Raw genomic sequence first — 20,755 nt, forward strand, 5'->3', positions numbered from 1 at the left:
CCCAGATCTTTAGGACGTCTGAGAAACTGAGCTAAGTAAACAATCTGAAAATAAAAGATTGAGGTTCTCTCAATTATTATATTACTTGTTCTCCAACTAAAGAAAATAACTTCCTAGGAAACACGAATGATGAGTTTAAAACACATTCAAAGAATCAAGTTTGAACTACTTGTCTAAATTACCTCAAATTTTTGAAGGACCCTAGGTCCTACTGTTTTACACCTAAACTCTAACTAGATATTGTCAGGTATTTTTCCCAGGTTGATATTGGGAGGAACAAAAACAAAACAAAAGGACCCACCAATTCATGCATATGATAGGAAAGAGATACATTTCTTTCTGTACTTGGATTATGTTTCCACCAATTAAACTTTCCTGGTAAAAATCACATTACCTTCGGCTACTTGATGATCCAGCCCGATTACCTGGGCCATTACTTGAAACAACTGATATTGCATTTGCGATGGCCTCAACAGCAGAAAGCCTTTCTGCAAATGTATTTCTTTCAGAGCGCTCTGCTTCTGAAACATAAGAGAAAAAAATTAGGATCAATTTAAACTTCAAAAATAACTAAGAGATGAAGTATGTACAGGCCATTAAATGCTAACTGCTAAGTGTTTTAGTATTCTAATTCACATACTAGTGATAACAGCTTAATTTTCCCTCCTTAGAGCAACACTTAAGCTAGAATGAACTATGACCTTTAATGTGAATTATTTCCTTATTCTGCCTTACTTTTCAACCCCCAAAGATAAAAAATAAGGTTATTCACAAGTAGGCTGAAATTTAGCTTTCACTACCAAGGAAGAAAAGGCCTACATATCGGTACCTCAATCTTAATTTATACACTACTTATAATCCTTTAGTCAGTCAACGACTAAGGAGATAAAGGTCAGAAACTTGCAAACCACTGTTCAAAAACGTAGCTACCAGAATATCAACTGCAGAATTCAAAATAAGGAAAACCATATGAATTACACAGTTACACTTTAGGTTTTCAGTTTCCCCCTTCACTTAGCCAATTAAAAACTTTATGGCAAAAAGCTTATTTACTTTTCCAAAAACATCTAACAACTCACTAGGTTATTTTTCCCTCTACATTCTGAAAATTGGGATAAGAGTTGCCTCAATATAATTTGACTTCTCAATATAATTTGACTTAACTTGCTAAATAATTCCCATGGTAATATAAGTCACTAGCAATTATAAAATCAGTAAAGCTCTTAAGTATCATATATACAGTCTGTACTTAACAGAGAAATTAGAATTTAAGGCAACAGAAACACATTGATAAAAATTTTATTTATTCATGTTACATGTTCATCCTAACAGGCATTTTTACCTTCTGAGACTCCTAGATTTTACAAAGCAAAGCAAAAGTACATACAAATTCTTTACAGTGATTTTCTTTAATAACTTTTATATTTTCAAAATTGCCCAAAATTCCTCTTAAAGATCATGTTACAGTTCTTAATCTCACCCTCTTCTTCTTTAGTTTCCTTATTGCTGGTTGGAAAGCAAACTGATACACAAGCATGCAAAATATTTCGATTTCCATCACATCTGTGGCTGATGAATGTCTGTAGCATCTGTAGATTCTGCTCTAAAACAACCGCTTGCTCAAGATTCATAAGATATTGTCGACAGGCCTCATAGTCACAGCGTAGGATGTGCTGCATTAAGGTTTGTTTCTGTGCTCAGACAAATTAGGAAAAAAACTTCAATGAATTTGTACAGCACATTACACATGTCAAAAAGTTCACATGGCCAACACAATAATATAATCAGCTCTGCAGATACACAGAGACAATTTAAGGTGGCCTGGCAAAAGAAGCTGAACTTGAAGGTACCCTTAAGCACAGAATACAACTGACAGGAATGTAAAGGACCAATAAATATCTTCAGCTTCTGCAACTAACTCAACTCTAACTGTGGCAGGAAAGCAGCCAGATATACAATGCATAAATGGGAGTGGCTGGATTGGACCTATAGATCATAGTTTAGACAGCACCCTTATTTACATCATATATAACTATCAAATTAGAACTCTATTAATATTGTTAACCAATTAAGCATAGGGTATACATTTTATTCCAAGCTTATTCTCACCTTCTTGTGCTCTTTAAGGTTACATTTACGTCACACTATGGTACATGAAAGCCAAAACCTTCAACTCCCCCCAGAAATAACGACAGACACAATCCCCAAAGGTGACAACTAATGTACTTCATTGTCAAAGACATGGTAGTAATGATCAAGTATTTATATATCATCTTCTACCTGAGAAATAGCATGCTGTGGATGAAATATTCCCCCCCCCCCATTCATGTTGAAGCCCAATCCCCAATGTGGATGGTATTTGGAGGTAGGGCCTCTGGACAGTCATTAGGTCATGAGGGTGGAGCCTTCATGAATGTGATCACTGCCCTTAAAGGGGGCTGAAGAGACCAGAGTTCTCCCTTTCCACTGTGTGAGGACACATGGTCATCTGTGAACCAGTGAAAGGGCCCTCATCGGACACCGAATCTGCCCACACCTTGATCTTGAACTTCCCACCTTCCTTAACCATGAGAAGTAAATTTCGGTTGTTTATAAGCCACTCTGCCTGTAGCAGCCTAAACAAACTTAAGACACAGCATAAATAGACCAAAGAGTTCAAATGTACTTTTTTCAGAATGTAAACTATAGTTATGGGATATTTAATCGACTGAATGTAAAGCATTAGTTATGGAAAACAAGCATATCTGTTCATTTTAAATAAAATTGAGAACTGGAAGAAAGCAGGTGGGAAAAGAATGCGTGGGAATACAAAGGAAAGAAGAGAGATGCTTTTGAACTTGGCAGCTCTCCACAAATTGCCTAGATAACCCATCCCTTCCCCCAACCTTATGAGGATGAGAGGAAGTAACAATGGGGGAAGAAGGGCACAAGAAAATACAGCTAAAAAACTGTTTTCAGTACTTGACACACGAGATAAGCCATTCTGACTGTGGAACTATGATCCTGAAGTGACCCCATAAATTGCAAGCTCCAGTTCAAGAATATGAGGTGGGCGACATAAGACTAAATTTGCCAAAGTCTAGTGGCAAATATGCACTAATCAATACGTTGAGAGAATATGTCAAAGTCTCTCCAAAGAATGAAAAGTGCAGTACATTTAAAAATAACTAAAATTAAGATATTTTGCTGCACACTGCTGTGATATATAGAATGTTTTCAAGCAATCAGCCAGTCATCTGGCTGAAGCAGCTACTCTACAGGGAGCTCTCATCTCCAACCTGCTGGGCAGTATATGGGCTCTCACACTGACAGTATCAATACCACGCTTACTATGTTTATCCTGCATCACTGTATGTTGTCACTTATTCTTATAACACAAAGCAGAGAGTTCAGCAAAAATTTCTTGCACGTCTACCGTGCACCAAGCCCTAGTAAATGAAGGCTATTTAGAAAGATAAATGATGGCACACTTTATCGCTACCCTTGGGATGCTGACAAAGTGCAGGGGTCACAGAATCAAATGCCTACAGAAGCATATGCAAAAGTATAAGTGAGTGGAGGAGGCTGGCTGTAAGAAAGGTAACACAAACCGTATAATAAATAAATGGTGACTAACATTTGGACTTAGAGCAACAAATTTTAAATAGTGGGAACTGCAATGAACTGGAGACACCATGTATAGCCTCTAAGAGGACTTAATGTTTTTATAATGGCCCAATATCACCATTATCTTCTAATTCTTTAAGAGCACCTGAAAATCTGAGTTTTAAATACAAATTCTATGATTTTTGAATGCTGGCAACCAATCAAGAATTTTTAAATGATGTGAAGGCTATTTCTAGGGGCCACATTCAGACCACGGCCACCTCCTTCAACCCCATACCCCTACCAGTTTGGAACCACTAGTCTAGTAGGTTAACAATTAAAGCTAAACTAAGAATATGAGCACTGTGTCTCTAAACAAAAGCTCATGGGTATCTCTCAGGAGCACCTAGATTCAGGTTATTTTAGATGCAGTTCTAGTAAGTTTGCTTATCACCTCCAACCTAATGGAGGGTAAATAAGCTCCCATTCTAAGCTCCATTTCTATCTTTTATAGAAAGATTCCTCAAAAGAGTTGTCTAAGTTCCTCAACTCCCATTTTCTCCTTAGCTCACTCTAAATCAGGCCTGCATCCCCACTGTCAACAATGACCTAGATGGAGCCAAACGCAAAAGTCAGTATTCAGTACACGCCCTACTGTCCTACGGCATCATTTCATACACTTGAACAACACATCCTGCTTGACACATGCTCTTTGCTTAGCTTCCAAGACAAAACTCATTCGTTTCCCTCCAATTCCTTCTCAGTCTCTCATGCAGGTTTCTTTTTATCTCCTGGTATTTAAATGCTGAGACTATTTTCATGGCTCAGGCCTTAGATCTTTTTTCTCCTCCAAGACTTTAGTAATCTCATTCAGTATAAGTCCTTTAAATATCACAGATATACTGACAACTCCTAAGTACACTTCTCCAGCTTGGTCCCCTCTCTCCTGGTCTTCCAACTTACACATCTAACTCTCTATTCACCATCTCCTCTTGGCTATCTGATAAGAATCTTAAACTCCTGATCTCACCCCCCAGAACCTGCTTCAATCCTACAGTCTTCATCTCGATAAACAGCAACTTCACTCTTCAAAACCTTTTGCCCTCTGCTTCCTCTATTTGACACCCTATATTTAGCCATAAGCAAATCCTGTTGGCTCTACTTTAAAACGTATCTAGTATATCTACAGTCCAATCACTTATTATTCCACCTCCTGGGTCAAGCCAACATCACCTTCCACCTGAATTCTTTTAATAGCCTCCTAACTGGCCTCCCTACTTCCAACCCATCCCCCTTGTATTCTCAGCGTGTCAGCAATGACCTTTTGAAAATGTAAAGCAAATCAGGTCATTCTCTGCTCAAATTGCTCCAATAACTTCCAGTGGTGTTGCCTCCACATCTAACAAATACAAACACCTCAACCACAGTATGTTCAAAACTAAACTCATCCTTTCCCTTTATCCCATTTGTTTTTCCTATTTTTCTGGGGTTTTTTGGCTGCACCGCACGGCATGCGGGATTCTAGTTCCCTGACCAGGGATTGAACGAACCCGTGCCCCCTGCAGTGGAAGCGGGGAGCCACAACCACTGGACCACCAGAGAATTTCCAGTTTCTCCTATTTTTCATTTCCCTATCAGCCACACCTAAATCAGAAGCTTTACAACCCCTTCCTTTCATTTACTGCTGACATCCTGTCACCAAGCTTTAGAACTTCTACTTCCTTAAGATCTCTTAAATCCATCCCCTCTTCCTTATTTCCAAGAGTTCAAGCTTAGGGCTTCCCTGGTGGTGCAGTGGTTGAGAGTCTGCCTGCCGATGCAGGGGACACAGGTTCGTGCCCCGGTCCAGGAAGATCCCACATGCCGCAGAGCGGCTGTGCCCATGAGCCATGGCCGCTGAGCCTGCGCGTCCGGAGCCTGTGCTCCGCAGCGGGAGAAGCCACAGCAGTGAGAGGCCCGCGTACCGCAAAAAAAAAAAAAAAAAAAAAAAAGAGTTCAAGCTTACTTTGTTTCTAACATGGATAATTACATTAGCTTTTTTATCTGGTCTCTAAACTTCTGTTCTCCATCCACTGCTCACCTTCTTTAAAAACACACAAAAAAACCAGCTTAAAATCCTTCTCCTCCTAGCTTTCAGGGGAATGCTCAGGCCCCTTAGGTTAACGCACAAGGCACCCCAGTGCCTTTCTCCCACCTTATCACTTGCCACTCATTGATCTGTATAAGCCCTACCTTCTAGTTATATCAGAAGAATGTACATGTTCTCCCAACATGTACATTCTGAGATTCACAAAGGCTGCTCTTTGTGCCTGGGATAACACTTCCTACCTTCATCCTGCATCTAGGAGACCCCTATCTGAGTCTTTAAAACTATATCCAGGTATCACCTCCTCAGAGAAGCCTCTACAGTCAGTTTGATTTACAGCCCTCCCTTTTGTACTTCTACAACATTATGCATGCCTTACTCAAACGCTTAAATCACACTGTAATCAATGGTATACGCATCTCTCTTGTCCTAATAGACTATTAGTTCCCATAGGGAACCGGCAATGAATGATCTATTCAAGATTGTTTCCCTAGACTCCAGCAGTGCCTTCTGAATTGAAATGCCAAGTAGTTTCAAAAGTCAGATTACCTCTACAGCCATGATGATAATAGCAGCTTTCTTTTTGATTGTTGAATTGGCAGGAAGATTTATTAAAGAATGTACACCCATTCCAAGACTACTAATAGGTGGAAGATCAAGCCAATCAGGATCCCTTATTCCTCCCATGCAATCTTTGGCCATGGGGTAGATAGTGCCATTTCCATCTCGAAGAATAATAGGAGACTCCTATAATAGAGGTGAAAATTAAAAAGTTTGGCTCCCAATCAAAAATGTTACGTCTGATTTTTACAATAGTTATATTTATTTTCAAATTAGATTTTATATGTTTGTAATAGTGACCAAATAAGAAACTTAATATTAAAATATGTTGAATATTCTAAATTCTTCAATGTTTAATAACAAGCAAACTAGAGCCAAACCCTAAGCATCACAAAAATGCCAATGTTGTCATATAAATTTTCAAAAGCAAAAATAAGCCTCTATACCTGTCCAGCAGTAAAGATGGCTACATTCCTCTCATTCTGACCAAGGAAAGCAATGCTGCTTGTAGGGAAATTATTTTCCTGTTCTGCTTTTCCTGTAGCAAGATCAAAGATACAGTACCGTACCCAATTTCCAGTCTTCAAAACAGCATGCACACCTTCAGAAACACATAAATGTTAAAAAAAAAAAATGTTACACATCCTTAGTGAACTCTAGTAAGTACCTACCAAATTTTACATCTCTAGCCACATTTCAAATGTAGATACATTTCATTCCATAACGTTACACACAGGAGACAAAAACTGCCAAATGCCCCAAACCACTTTATCTAATTCCCATTTACTGCACAAGTATTAATAGAACATGGAGTATGCCAGTTAGAAAAGTTACAAAATCTTTTACCTTTGGAATCCACATTCACTGCTAATATTTCTGTTTTTTCAGGTATACAAAGCTTTTTAGGAGTCCTTTGGAAACAGTCAGGAACTTTTGGTGTTCCTCCAGTTTTGACAACCTGCATGACAAAAGGAATATTGCTCTCAAATCTGTTACATACTCAGGGTCCCGACATTCACCTGCTGAGTGAGTCCTCTACACTTACCTGCAGTTCATCAATTCTAAGTAACCTACAATCCTGAAGGAGAGAAGAAGGGTCAGCATCTGAACCAGAGTTGTTTTGACAGTTTGTATTACTGGACGTTCCTGGAAATTTTACAGCAACATAGGCTCCATCCACTTTCAGCACCTAGAATACAGGTAAATACGATAAATGTTAACACTAACTCATATGAAATCAATATGCAAGTTAGAGTCATTGAACCAATTTAACACTGAAGGCACTTAATTCCTTATGAGTATGTTTCTTCAATGATCGTCACGTTGTAAAATTAACCTGAACACACTCACCAAATATACTGTTGACATCTACTTCCATGACATATTATCCACAGACAACATAGGTAGAGTGAGCAATGCACAGAAAGCCAAGCACAGGACTTGAAACCGGAATACTTGAGTCCTGCCTCTGCTACTTACTGCTTTTGATTTTAAGCCAATGTGATCGTCTTAGAAAAACACAGCTGCCCGTAAACTACAGTTCTATTTGAAATCAAAAGGCCTCTGTAAATTGCAGGACATGATGTATCTACTCTGCCCTTTAAGTCCAAATGAAAGACCATCCCATTTCACAAACTAAAGAGCAATCAGGAAAAGTTACTTTGCAGGTATTCTACAGCTATAGTCCCATTTTGCTTTTAAGAATGTGAAAGGACAAAGGTGAAATTAATGGCATTCCAGCTGATGAACTCTACTCACTTGGTTTCTTAGGAGGCAAGACCCTCTCCAGGAAGAAGGGAAGAGAAAGTGGAAGCTTAAAGACAGTAGCAAGATTTTTAAATGTTATGGAAGATCATCTCCATTAAAACTGTATAAGTCCCAAAGAATGGACTGTATCAAAAAGTAATGTTATCTCTTAGCAACTTTTCTGTAAATCTAAAATTATTCCAAAATAACTTTTTAAAAAAAGCAGAATATCACCATAAATGCTCAAGGAGAGGTATAATAATCTTCAGTTCATCTGTCAGGGACAAAGGAGATACGTGCATCAGATTAAAGGATGGGACTAAAGAGATCATTAGAGGTGATAAATAAAGCAGCCTTGAGGAAAGGGCTGATGAGCACTCACCAACCGTAAGTTCTTCGATAACCAATACCATTATAGTTCAGTTAGTAACTAATTCTGAGACATTCTGAACAAACCTTGCCAACAGGAACATTCTTAACATCTTCCACAAAAACGACTTCCCGAAGAGACCACTGCTCTTCGTTCACCTTTTCCTCCTCTTTTGGGGCAGGGGTGGACCGTCGTCGTTCTTAGACAACAACAAAATGGTAAGTACCAAAAAGAAAATGTGAAAGAGACTTTATAGATTTCATCTAAATATATGAAAAAAGATCATTTGTAAAGGGATACATAATTGAGACATCTAAATAAATTTCATGAACTACTGCTTTATGAATTGAGCTTTCATAACTAACTTCCACTTTAAATGAATTCATAGTGAAAAATATCCATGTTCGTTAATGCCTAACAATATTAACACTACTATAAACAACTGCAAAGAAGTATTTAAAAATTTTAAACTTATTCTGGACCCTCAAAATTAGGGCTATCGGACCCATGTTTAAAAAGGAGGATCTGTTGGGCTGTTCTTAAAACTAGCACATGACTATTAAAAACTTTCAATTTCCTCAAGTACAAAGCAATTAAAACTAGAAAATAAATGTACTTTGGAAAGCTTTTTTAAAAAAAATTCTTTAAATCCAAGGTGCAGTAGTAAATCTAGGTTTTTAAATTCTACAAATTCTGAGCGAAAGTTGTGACCAAGCCATAACCAATCTACAATAATAGTCCCAACAAAGGTAGGCAGATATTCTAGAGGGGCAATTATGTCCTTCTATTACTGCAATGCACTTTACATATTGCAGCAAATTATAACTCGCAAAAACAACAAGAATACTCAACACTGTAAATACTGTTTTTCTATTTAAATAAAGTTGCACATTGAAAAAAATCAAACTAGTAGGAACACAATTTATATTAAAAGATATTAAAAATGGTCTGAGTTGCCTCAAATCAGAAACAAACTGAACACAGCTCTCTGCCTGGGATCTTACTTTGACCAACGTGTACTACACATAAAACTTACTATACGGCATTGATGCACTGCTGGCAATGGAGGATGCATCACTACACGTGGATGCTGGAGATGGTGGAGGACCCATTTCTGTTTTCACAGGTTCCTGCTTACTTTCAGGCCTGCAATTAGAGATAAGATTCTCCTTATAATTAGGAAAATGACATATTAGGAACTTGTTGAATGGCTTATTTTTAAGACTCAAGTTTATTCTCATTAGGGAATGAAATAGTAAAAACTTATACAAAATGGTTATTCTTTAGGATGCAAACTGAAAAAGATACACATTGCATACTTCAAATTTTTCTTAATGTTTTAAAATAGGAAAGAAATATACTATGTGAAGCTATCAACAACGTGGAACAATGGTTCAGATAAGCCTTATCTAGGAATAACAACAAAAGCTACACTCAATTTATCAATATAGCTTTATCATAAGCCTCTTGAGAAACAAGTTTCACACTTCAGTAAATCCTGACTTGGACACTGGAATTTAACTGAAAAGATGATAAAGGCAAATAAATAAAAAGTCTACTATATCATTAATTTCCTAGAGTTCAAGAAGGAACTCTCCTTGCAATGGCTTACAAAACTTTACCACCAGATGGTCCAAGAATAATCACCTGCTATAACTGAAATGAGAAATTATAGTATTAATAAACTATCCCTCTTCCTTGAGTTATTTCATTAATGCTGTACTCGAGAAGATAACTATAGCAACTACATAATATTCTACAGATGGTAAAAATATATTTTTATTCATTAAAAGGCAGAAGTTAATTTTTAGAGAGAAAAGTCATGTATTACTCAGAAATTTGTTATATATAGATTATGCTGGTATATATTATAATCAGGGCTATCATCTTAACCCCCTCATCTGCTATTAACCCCACCAGGAATTTCACCTGAGTTTAGAAATAGTCCATAGAAAAACAGCGTTATTTTTACCAGCATCTTAGCAAAGTTCTCAGTACAAGCACACATGAACACTCATGGCTGCTCTGCAAATCCTGTGACAGTGGAAGCAAGCCAGTACTGACTCATCACGAGCATGCTTAAAGTCAGCACGTTTCCACGACTATAAGAGTCTACTGACATGAAAATGATTATCTTCTTAACATTTAATTTCACTTAGCTCTTTTACTAAGTTTATTAATAAAGAAGGCAAATTTCAAGGAAGGTTCTGAAAAACTTAATAAATCACAGGATATAAATACCACATCCTATTTTAATCTCGTTTTCTATTTGTGCACATCAAAAAGATTTCAAATGCTCTTTACGAAGTTTCATAAACAATGAAAATGTATTTTGCTACTTTTATTTCTAGGATAAAAACAATCAATGCAAATAGAGGGAAAGTCTATCCACCTATTTTTAAAAACAAGACAATATATGGAATCTAAAAAAAGAAAAAAAATGATCATGAAGAATCTAGGGGCAAGATGGGAATAAAGACACAGACCTACTAGAGAATGGACTTGAGCATATGGGGAGGGGGAAGGGTAAGCTGTGACAAAGTGAGAGAGTGGCATGGACACATATACACTACCAAACGTAAGGTAGATAGCTAGTGGGAAGCAGCCGCATAGCACAGGGAGATCAGCTCGGTGCCTTGTGACCACCTAGAGGGGTGGGATGGGGAGGGTGGGAGGGAGACGCAAGAGGGAGGGGATATGGAGATATATGTATATGTATAGCTGATTCACTTTGTTATACAGCAGAAACTAACACGCCACTGTAAGGCAATTATACTCCAATAAAGATGTTAAAAAAAAAAAGATGGCATGTCACATCCTACTCAACACTTTGGTTTCTCCCTTTGAAGAAGCAAAGGAAGAGAGCTGCCAAGCAAGGATCAACTTATGACCTAAGAGAAGTCACGTATCACTAGCCATCAACAAGCATCTCCACCATCGTGCTAAACACCCAGACCAAGAGTATAACCTACCCTGGGATAAAACATGGGAGTTTAGGGGAGATGGCAATGTGGTATTTTCACTTATGCCTTTGCCTGCAATGAAGTAAGCCTTTAAAAAGCAAGTGTCTAGAGTCTGGTATTAAGAATGCTCAATTCGATCAGCTAATATGGGCTAGATAAGGAAGAGGATTCTAAAAAACCTTTTTCTCTTACACGGGTTCCTTATAAATCTAGTGCCAGCTGAAATTCATGTGCTTGGAAAATATCCACACCGTGTCTTGCACTTTAATATAAAGTATTATAAATCCATTTAATTGAACAAACATATTCTAAAACAAAAAAATAAATAAATAAATTTAAAAAATAAAAACAAGACAGAGAGCACAAAGCACAAAATAAGCAAAAAACTTAATTAGGCATAAATTACAGTAGCTTTGCTTTATAAAAGAATATCTTTAAACTTATTTTAACAGTAATCCTTGTACAATCATTACATTAATTTGAGCAAAAAATTTCGAAACTTTAAAAATCTATATGTATAGTACAGTCCCAATCATTTCTTTTCAATGCTTGTATAATTTAGAATAAAAGAAAATAGTATACCAAAATATTTAAAATGCTATTTCTGGAATGTGATATTATATTACTCTTCCACGTTTCTATAATGCTCATGTATTTTTACAACATTAAAAAAAAAAGTAATTTTGAAACTTTACTAAAGTGTTTAAGATCATGTACCAAACAACCAAATCATAAAGATGAGTAGATGCTTCTAAAAGTACAGGTGTTAAGATCTGTGTACCTGGCTCCCAAACAGTAAGCCAGCCCCAGAATGTGGGTTATACACAATTCAGTGGTATTTCTGTTCACATATCCCCCCCAACCCAAAAGTTTACAAATCCTTTATAGAATTTCCCTCCCCAAGCACATTAACCTGTAAAACCCTTTCAATGATCAAGATGCAGGCAAGATGTTTGGTAGAAATTAAGATGATTATACATGGAGAGAGGAGGAAAAAGTCTGCCTAAGACAGTATGGCTGAACATATTATCACTGCTATACAACACCTTCCAAGGATGAACTCTAATGACAAAACAAAGACATCAAAAGAGAACCCTACACTGCCATTCTGGCCACCAAACATTAAGAATAACTATAATATACAAATATTAACCAATTTGCAAACAGTAAATTTTACCAATTCCTTTGAAAATTCATGGGGATCTTAATAAGACCCCCTCACGTTAACACTTGTCTAAGTCACTGTACACCTCTAAGTCTCCTTGGTACCCCCCTTCACATACAGAGCAAACTAGAAACTGATGTTAAATCAAGATTAGTTAGGGCATAGTACTTACTTAGCTTCAGTAGTTTTGCTAGCTTTGTCCATGCTTTTCAAGCTCTCAGGAGATCTAAGCTGAAACCTACAGCTATCATTCATATTCCAAACTGACTCCATTAAGACACCAACTTTAGGAATCCCAGCACTAATTGAAAATGCAACTGCTCCAGCATGATAGAGAGGATTATTTCTTAGGCATACCTAGCAAACAAAAGAAAAATCACCATCAAGATGACAATTTTAAAACAAACTAGAGGAGTTACGTGTTCCCAAATTATGGAGCAGGAATAGTTGGCACATTTGCTAAAAATGAACTTTAAAATTTCATGCAGCATATAACCTGACCGTTCTGCCACAAGGACACAGAAGAGAAATAGCAGAGAAGAAACTAAAAAGGTTATTATTTAAAAAGTGAAATGTGAACAAAACAATTACATTTTTTTATGTTTCTTATAATTTGAAATTATTTTCTTCCTTAATTCATGATGCTATATATAGGCTCCATAACTTCAACTCTACCGATACTTGTTTCCCTCAGAAGACTGTTGTTTCCTACAAGCCAGAATTTTCACTGAATAATATAAGTTTTCTCTTAAATTAGAAAAAGAATATGTAGACATTAGTGTTAGAAGTTAACTGAGTTCAGCAGTGAATAACCTATAAATCTTCACTGCCATGGAGCACCCCTAGGTCATACTCTAAAACCAATAACCTCTAAGGTGACACTGCCAAATGCACCAACAGTAACTCGAAATGAGGTATGAACATTATTTCTGGAAATCTCTTTTGATTCTAAAGCAGCCCAATCTTACTTTCTGTTCAGTCATCCAGTGACTAACGATTATGTTATATTTGACAGTGGACTATATGATGATCATGTTTTTTGTCAATTTATAATTAAATATAAGTCACACAGTCTTAAGAAGGTGTTACATTTGAGAAGTACAGGAACTGGAAATACTGACACAGAGCAGGAGTTCTGTCAAAGAATAGTTGTGTGTCACTAAATATAGCTCTGTGGCATAGAATGAATAGTTCAGAAGAGCCGACTTCTTGAAAAGGGTATGTCCTGCTTAGGTTGACTTAAAGAGAGGTTTCACCCACAAATTTTTGGAAAATACTGGTGAAAGCTTAAATACTGAAAGAGGATCAACAAGAAAGAAGGCTATAATTGTCAAAGAACTGTGGCAAGATATATTAGAAGTTATCCATTAACACCTTCTTATAAAAATAAATGCACCTTAGAGACAAGGAGGTGTATATCCAGCATATAAGAAGACATGAAATGAATATTTGCTAAACATACTACTCTCCACAATTATGATCTGTGAGTGCAGGTGCGGCTGCAAACTCTTAACTGATCGACCATTCTTTCTGATGTTAACATATGAACGATTTCCCCATTATGTGGCCATGACTGTCTTAAACCTCCAGTTTTCTACACTTTAAAACAAAATCTTATTCTATACCAAAGTATTGGAATATGCTGCTATTTTTCACCAATTTAGTGCCAAGCTATTGCTTAAAACTTTTCTTCAGTGCATCTTTAAAGGATTTTTCTACCCTCCCTGTCTATAGTAATGTCATCCTACATGCTAATAAGGCATCTGCCAGGATATTCTGCTAATATGTGAGTCTAGTAAATAAGGAACTTTGAAAACATGAGAAATCAGTATGTGAACTGAATAAGAAAAAGGGAGCTCCTAGAAAAGAGAGATCTGTCCAAACCAACTGATGTAAATAATGAAGACTAAACAACAATATTCAAAATAATGGGTAATTGCTGAAAACTTCCTAGTTGGAAGGCCAATAAAGGAGTCAGAAAAAGACAACCATGACTAGGACCAAAACAAATGGGAGTCCCAAACAAAAATAAGAAGTACATAAGCTGAGTTTTGGAGAAAAGTAACAGCTAAAGCAGTGGTTACTTTTTAAGACATAGGTAATGTAAACATGATTCCACCTTACAGTGATGAGAAAAAGCTGAATTGAAAAAAAAGTGCTAGATGAGGAAATTAGTGCCATGTTACATCACAAAACCCAACACTTGTCTAAGCGTTAGGGATTATAAAGTCCTTAAACACTCATTGCAGCACTTGCTATAATGAATATTAATATCAACTTTTAACCCGAAGATAAATTTCTAACAGAATCTAATGAATTAGAAGTATAACGGTAGTGTTCAGACTCTTTTGGTCTCAGGACCGTCTCCCCTTTTTAAATATTACCAAGAATCCCCAAATCTTTTGTTTATGTGGGTCATATATAGTTGGTATTTAATGTATTAGTAATTAAAACTGAAAATTTTAAATATTTAATATTAATAAACCCCATGTTAATATAATTTATAAAAATAACTACATTTTTTAAAAAATCAGCAAGAAAAGTGGCATTGTTTACATTTTTGCAAATCTCTTAATGTCTAATTTAATGGAAGACAGCTGGAGTCCCATGTATGCTCCTGCATTCAATTTGCTGTAATATGTTACTTTAGCTAAAGTATATGACGACAACTCAGCCTTACACAGATAGGTAACTGGAAAAAGAAGGACTCTCAGATCCCCCGAAAGGGCTGAGAAGCCAGCAGGAGTCCTTGGACCACACTTTGAGAACCATTGGGGTACTAGAAAATCACATTCCATAAGATATATATATAAGAGGCTAAAACCATCTCAGAAACTAGTAGAAACACGAGGATTTGACGAAGACTCCTGCCTCATGCTGACAATATTGCCAGAGAGCAGTATCTTTCAAACTGCTTGGTCATAAGAATCATCTGGGATGTTTGTGACACATAAGGAAGCCTGCGTCCTACCACCAACCAACTGAAAGAATAATTCAGGCAAGGGGCTCCAGACTCTACATTTTTAAACTCTACATTTAAGTACCAAATGATTCTTAAAACCAGGCTAATCTGAGATTCCTGTCCCACAGGAAAACCAGCTGACATCAGGGCAGAATCTATGTTACTCAGCTACTGAGTGAAAAGTGATGTGGCACATACATACTACTAGAACCAGGTCCTTCAAATGACATTCATTTATAAAACTGCCTACAGGGGAATTAATTACAGGGGAAGAAATGATTTTGATGAGCAACAATGTCCCTTAGGACAGACTTAATTCGTTTTTTTTTTTTAATATGTATTTATTTATTTTGCCTGCAGTATGCAGACGTCTTAGTTGAGGTACGCGGACTTCTTAGTTGCAGCGTATGAACTCTTAGTGGCGGGCATGCATGTGGGATCTAGTTCCCCGACCAGGGATCAAATCTGGGGCCCCCTGCATTAGGAGCGTGGAGACTTACCCAAGGAAGACCACCAGAGAAGTCTCAGGACAGACTTAATTCTAACCACTTACCTGGGTACCAACAGTGATGTTCGGCATTGAAGAAATACCAGCACTAGATTTGGGCTTTTTGTTTTTTGCTCTAGCTTTCTCTAACATTTTTTTCCTTTGACTAAAAGGGACTACACCCCTGAAAAGGAAAAGCAAAAATTGGACAAATAAGCGGCGAAGAAGCCCATTAAATAAATCTGAAATTATACACATTATATTTAAGTATTACTTGTATATTCCTTCTCTAATATTTTTGCCTCAGTATAATATTAGCATGTATAACTTATTAATAATCATAACTTGATCACAGGTTTACAATACATAACTGGGTCCACTTTTATTAAACATTTAGGATTAAAAGTCACAGGAAATTCATCATTTGATATTTACTTCCAAATAATTCTGTTTCATTAGTAAATTCCCCTATACATTACTTCTGCCAATGCAAAGTTGCTGATAATTCCCTAAAACACAACAGAAAATACATTTGAAGCCCCTTTCGAACATTAAAGGAATAATTAAATGAGGCACAGAATATTCATACAATGACATACTTTAATAACCTTTAAAATTATATTTTATGTAGCTGTTAAATGAAAAAAGTATGAAAAACACTCTAAGTTTCTAATTAAATAAAAGCAAAGTACACGTTTATATATAGGAAAAAAAAAAAGATTAATAAAATACTCCCAAAATGTTAATAGTAGTTACATTTGGGTTGTAGGATTATAGGTGATTTTTGTTTCTACTTTATACCTTTTAAAAATTTCATAATTATAGTCACTAAGTATGTATTATTTTTATAAGCTTTTCTTTATCTTAAGGGTTTTTTCCAATGTTACTTTGCTCCAAAGTGAAAATTTCCCTCTCTATAAAGCATTAGCTTTTTTTTTTTTAATTGAAGTATAGTTGATTTACAATGATGTGTTAGTTTCTGGTATACACCAAAGTGATTCAGTTATTATATTACATTTTATATATATATATATATATATATATATATAAAATGTGAAATATATATGAATATTATATGTATATTCTATATATAGAATATGAAAAAGAATATATATACACATATAAAATATAAATAAAAACAAGTAATCTTTTCAAAAGGATTGTGGTCAAAATATATATATATTCTTTTTCATATTCTATACATAATATTCTTTTTCATATTCTTTACTATTATGGTTTATTACAGGATACTGTATATAGTTCTCTGTGCTATACAGTAGGACCTTGTTGTGTGTCTATTTTCTATAGAGCAGTTTCTATCTGCCAATCCCAGACTCCTAGTTTATCTCTCCCCTACCCCCTTTCCCCTTTGGTAACCATATGTTTGTTTTCTGTGAGTCTAAAGCATTATCTTTCAACTGACCTTCTCTACTGGTATTCCACTACTCAAAGCACCTATCTGTGTACATAAAAGCATCCACTGATAGAAATACCCCCCTCTGTGATACTCACCACCAATATAAATTGTTCTCTAGCTGTGCGCAGGTATAAAGGGCACAGCAATGTAAAGAAACAATCCGTTCTCCTTGAAGTTCTGAGTAAGTCTGTGCGGTGTGCTCTAATTTAGAAGCCACAGAACTTAAAGTTTCATCTACCCATGTAGCAACCTAAAGATAAAACACCAGAGGATTAAATAAAAACAAGTAATCTTTTCAAAAGGATTGTGGTCAAAACGAGGGTAAGGAATACCTACACTCTGGACTGGAATTCTAAAGGCTAGAAAAAAAAGTAATTCAGAAAAGGTCCTTAATAAGACTAGAAACTAAAATACTTTCTTCACGCAAGTCAATCAAAATACTAGTTATTGAAATAAATGTCTAAAGCCATCTCTAAGGCATTAATTGAAAGTCCATATCTGCTCCAACAATTTTTAAACGAATTTCGTGACTCTAAAGTCACACTGATAATCTGAGATATAATATCCATACTTCCTCAATCTATCTACTGTAGTTCTTCAATATCTCCTCTTTTGCCAGGACTTAGCGTGAATATTTTTCCTTCCCTTAAAGTAGAAAGCTATCTCTGAAAAGGAATTATAATACAGAGATAAACCAGCAATAAAAAGATTATACATTGGATTACTGTACTAAGGCTTGAGACACTTTGTTATTTGCAGATCTAGTTAGATAGAAATGAAAAGATGGAAAAGGGGCAGGGAGAGGAAGAAAATCAAGAATTTAAGAAATGTTTTTCACAGTGTGTCATACCTTGTTATTTTCTGTAGCTACAGTTGCTCTTATGCTATTTGCAGACAGGAGAACTATCTTTTCATTGGTTAGCCCCAAAAATGTTGCTCGTGGATGATGTAAGGAAGGATTCTTTGAAAGCATAAGAAAAGTGATTACCATTTTGTATGCTGATTTGAAGAGCTATTTAAAGCAAGATTTAATATAATGAAATACCTGTGCATTTCTGTAAGGCTCAGATTCACTCCACTTCCACTGATAAAGTTCTCCTTTACTGCTGACAGCCAAAAGCTCAGAATACAGAGCCCCAATACAGATGAATTTTGTTCCATCCTGTAAAGTGGAAATAACACAGTGGTATAAATAACAACTGCCAAACCTAAAGATTCGGATACATCACATTAATTACTACATCAAATTTCGATTAATTATGTGAACACACAAACCGCTTTAGCAAAGTCTCCAGCACAGCCCGCAATGCCCTCCTTTAAGTGGCCTGGGTGCCCCCCCACCCCCACCCCCCCCCCCGTGCCTCCGAACTCACTCTCCTCCAGTCATATTGGCCTTTTTCCTGCTCCTGCCAGTATCCCACCATGTCCTTGTCATTCTCTTGCCTTGTTTCTCAGGTGACTCACTCCCTCTCCTCAATCAAGTCTGCTCAAATGAGACCTTCCCTGACTGCACTATCTACAAAATCAGCACTCTAATATTCCATCTCCTGACTCTGCTTTCTTTAGTTCACAGCACTTCACAACTTGACATATTTACTTGACGTATTTACTCATTTATAGTCTACTTCACTCAAATATAAGCTTTGTCTTGTTCACCACTGTATCCCCTGTTCTTAGAACAGTGAACAGAGTAGATGCTCAATAAACGTGTTGAATAAATGAAGAAAAAACAGACTAAGGAGTTCAAGTGGGGAAAGTCGAGTATCAACACAAGATTCCTTCCCTGTAGGCTATTCCAAGCTGCTGAAACAAGTGTCTGTGTTGTTTTTTAAGGTAAAAGTTCATTTAGTTTTAAAGCAATGCACATGCAATGAGTCGGAACGCAATTAAATTATAAAAAGTGCAGACAATAAATTAATAATATAAATGATAAAGTGATAATTTTTTTAACATAAGACCAAAATGACCAGAAATCTCACAGCAAAGCTTGCCAATAACAGATTTTACGTTGTATTTTTGCCACTGCAAAACTTCTCTGCTCTCTTTGATGTTCTGGCTCCAGAGTATGCTAAACTAATGGCGTCTTTTTAGGTTTCTGTCAAATTCCAATCTTATTTGGTCAGATGGGTTATGGTGCTCAGCTGTAGTCTGTGAAGCCTGTCAAGACTTATAATAACAACAGGTTATGCCTCAGAGCTGTATAGAAAGAACACTAATTTTTTTTTTTTTGCAGTTTCATGCTGTTGATTTTTCTTTTTTAAAATGTAAGCCACTAATTGTTTAAGAAAAAATTTGAAACCAAAAGTTGCATATTAATATTACACACAAACCAAAACACAAGTGACTTTTTTTTTTTTTTTTTGCGGTACGCAGGCCTCTCACTGTCGTGGCCTCTCCCGTTGCGGAGCACAGGCTCCAGACGCGCAGACTCAGCGGTCATGGCTCACGGGCCCAGCCCCTCCGCGGCATGTGGGATCTTCCCGGCCCGGGGCATGAACCTGTGTCCCCTGCATCAGCAGGCGGACTCTCAACCACTGTGCCACCAGGGAAGCCCAACACAAGTGACTTTTAGCACAGTACATACATGCTTACATAAACTCAAATATTTACACATTTAAAACAATTTCCATTTAACATACGAAATTTCTGAAATACATAAAAGCATTAATACTTTCTATAAAACTACAATTAAAACATCAAGTGCTTTCTTGGAGTTTCAAGTTACCTCTTTAAAATAAGATCTTGCTTGCATATATAGTCTTTCTCCAATAATCAGTATGAACATTTTTTCCCCCAAGAGGTTTATTTTCCAGGTACATTATAAGCTCAAGAAAACGGACCCAACAATTATGCAATGTAATTATGTCATAACAACTTAATTGCACATAATGCTTTAAAGTAGGTTTGGATGAAGTTCTCAAACACTTTGGTATATGTTCTTCAGGGACTTCTATTAGAAACAACAGGAATTTTAAGCCCCTTCAATCCCCATTTTGCTTTAAAATGGACAAGTCTTTGGTTAAAGTTCTATATTTTGGGCATTTATTATTAATTAAAATGGTCCCCAAACCAATAAATGGCGCTGATGTATTATTAGTTTACAAGACTTCATTTAACTTGTTTCTGATGCAGTAGGAAGCTATAGATATTCATTTATTATAACATGTCATTGATAGTTTCAATCTTTCACTTATAAGCAGACAAATCAATAGGTTTAGTCAGTATCTCTGTTCATTTTCTGTTATAATCTAAACTATACAGTAACTTTCAGTAACTATAGATACTGAAGAACACTAATTTTAATCTTCTATTTTACCAGTGCCAATCAGCTCTATTTTCAAGTCACATCTATGGAGGGATGGGAAAGAGACCAAACTTGAAATTTTCCAACTTAGCAATTCTACTCTTCCCTT

General features: G+C 36.3%; 1 protein-coding gene across 5 annotated transcripts in view; it reads right to left on the reverse strand.

Annotated features, from left to right (window-relative positions):
• The window catches only part of UBR5 (ubiquitin protein ligase E3 component n-recognin 5), a 143,142-nt gene that overhangs the window by 60,641 nt on the left and 61,746 nt on the right, over nucleotides 1–20,755 (reverse strand). For 4 of the 5 annotated variants that reach the window (XM_082858801.1, XM_082858800.1, XM_082858799.1 and 1 more), the window contains exons 10-22: nucleotides 18,388–18,504; nucleotides 18,193–18,303; nucleotides 17,438–17,592; nucleotides 15,992–16,109; nucleotides 12,649–12,833; nucleotides 9,385–9,494; nucleotides 8,435–8,547; nucleotides 7,278–7,421; nucleotides 7,079–7,190; nucleotides 6,679–6,833; nucleotides 6,221–6,418; nucleotides 1,481–1,691; nucleotides 395–521 (exon numbers count right to left, since the gene is read on the reverse strand). In XM_082858801.1, coding sequence (XP_082714927.1) covers nucleotides 395–521; nucleotides 1,481–1,691; nucleotides 6,221–6,418; nucleotides 6,679–6,833; nucleotides 7,079–7,190; nucleotides 7,278–7,421; nucleotides 8,435–8,547; nucleotides 9,385–9,494; nucleotides 12,649–12,833; nucleotides 15,992–16,109; nucleotides 17,438–17,592; nucleotides 18,193–18,303; nucleotides 18,388–18,504 — 1,856 coding nt within the window. The remainder of the gene's footprint in view (nucleotides 1–394; nucleotides 522–1,480; nucleotides 1,692–6,220; nucleotides 6,419–6,678; nucleotides 6,834–7,078; nucleotides 7,191–7,277; nucleotides 7,422–8,434; nucleotides 8,548–9,384; nucleotides 9,495–12,648; nucleotides 12,834–15,991; nucleotides 16,110–17,437; nucleotides 17,593–18,192; nucleotides 18,304–18,387; nucleotides 18,505–20,755) is intronic. The other variant, XM_082858798.1, reaches the window with a different exon arrangement.

Source organism: Leucopleurus acutus, assembly GCF_964270905.1.
Source record: "Leucopleurus acutus genome assembly, chromosome: 17".
NCBI lineage: Eukaryota > Metazoa > Chordata > Mammalia > Artiodactyla > Delphinidae > Leucopleurus > Leucopleurus acutus.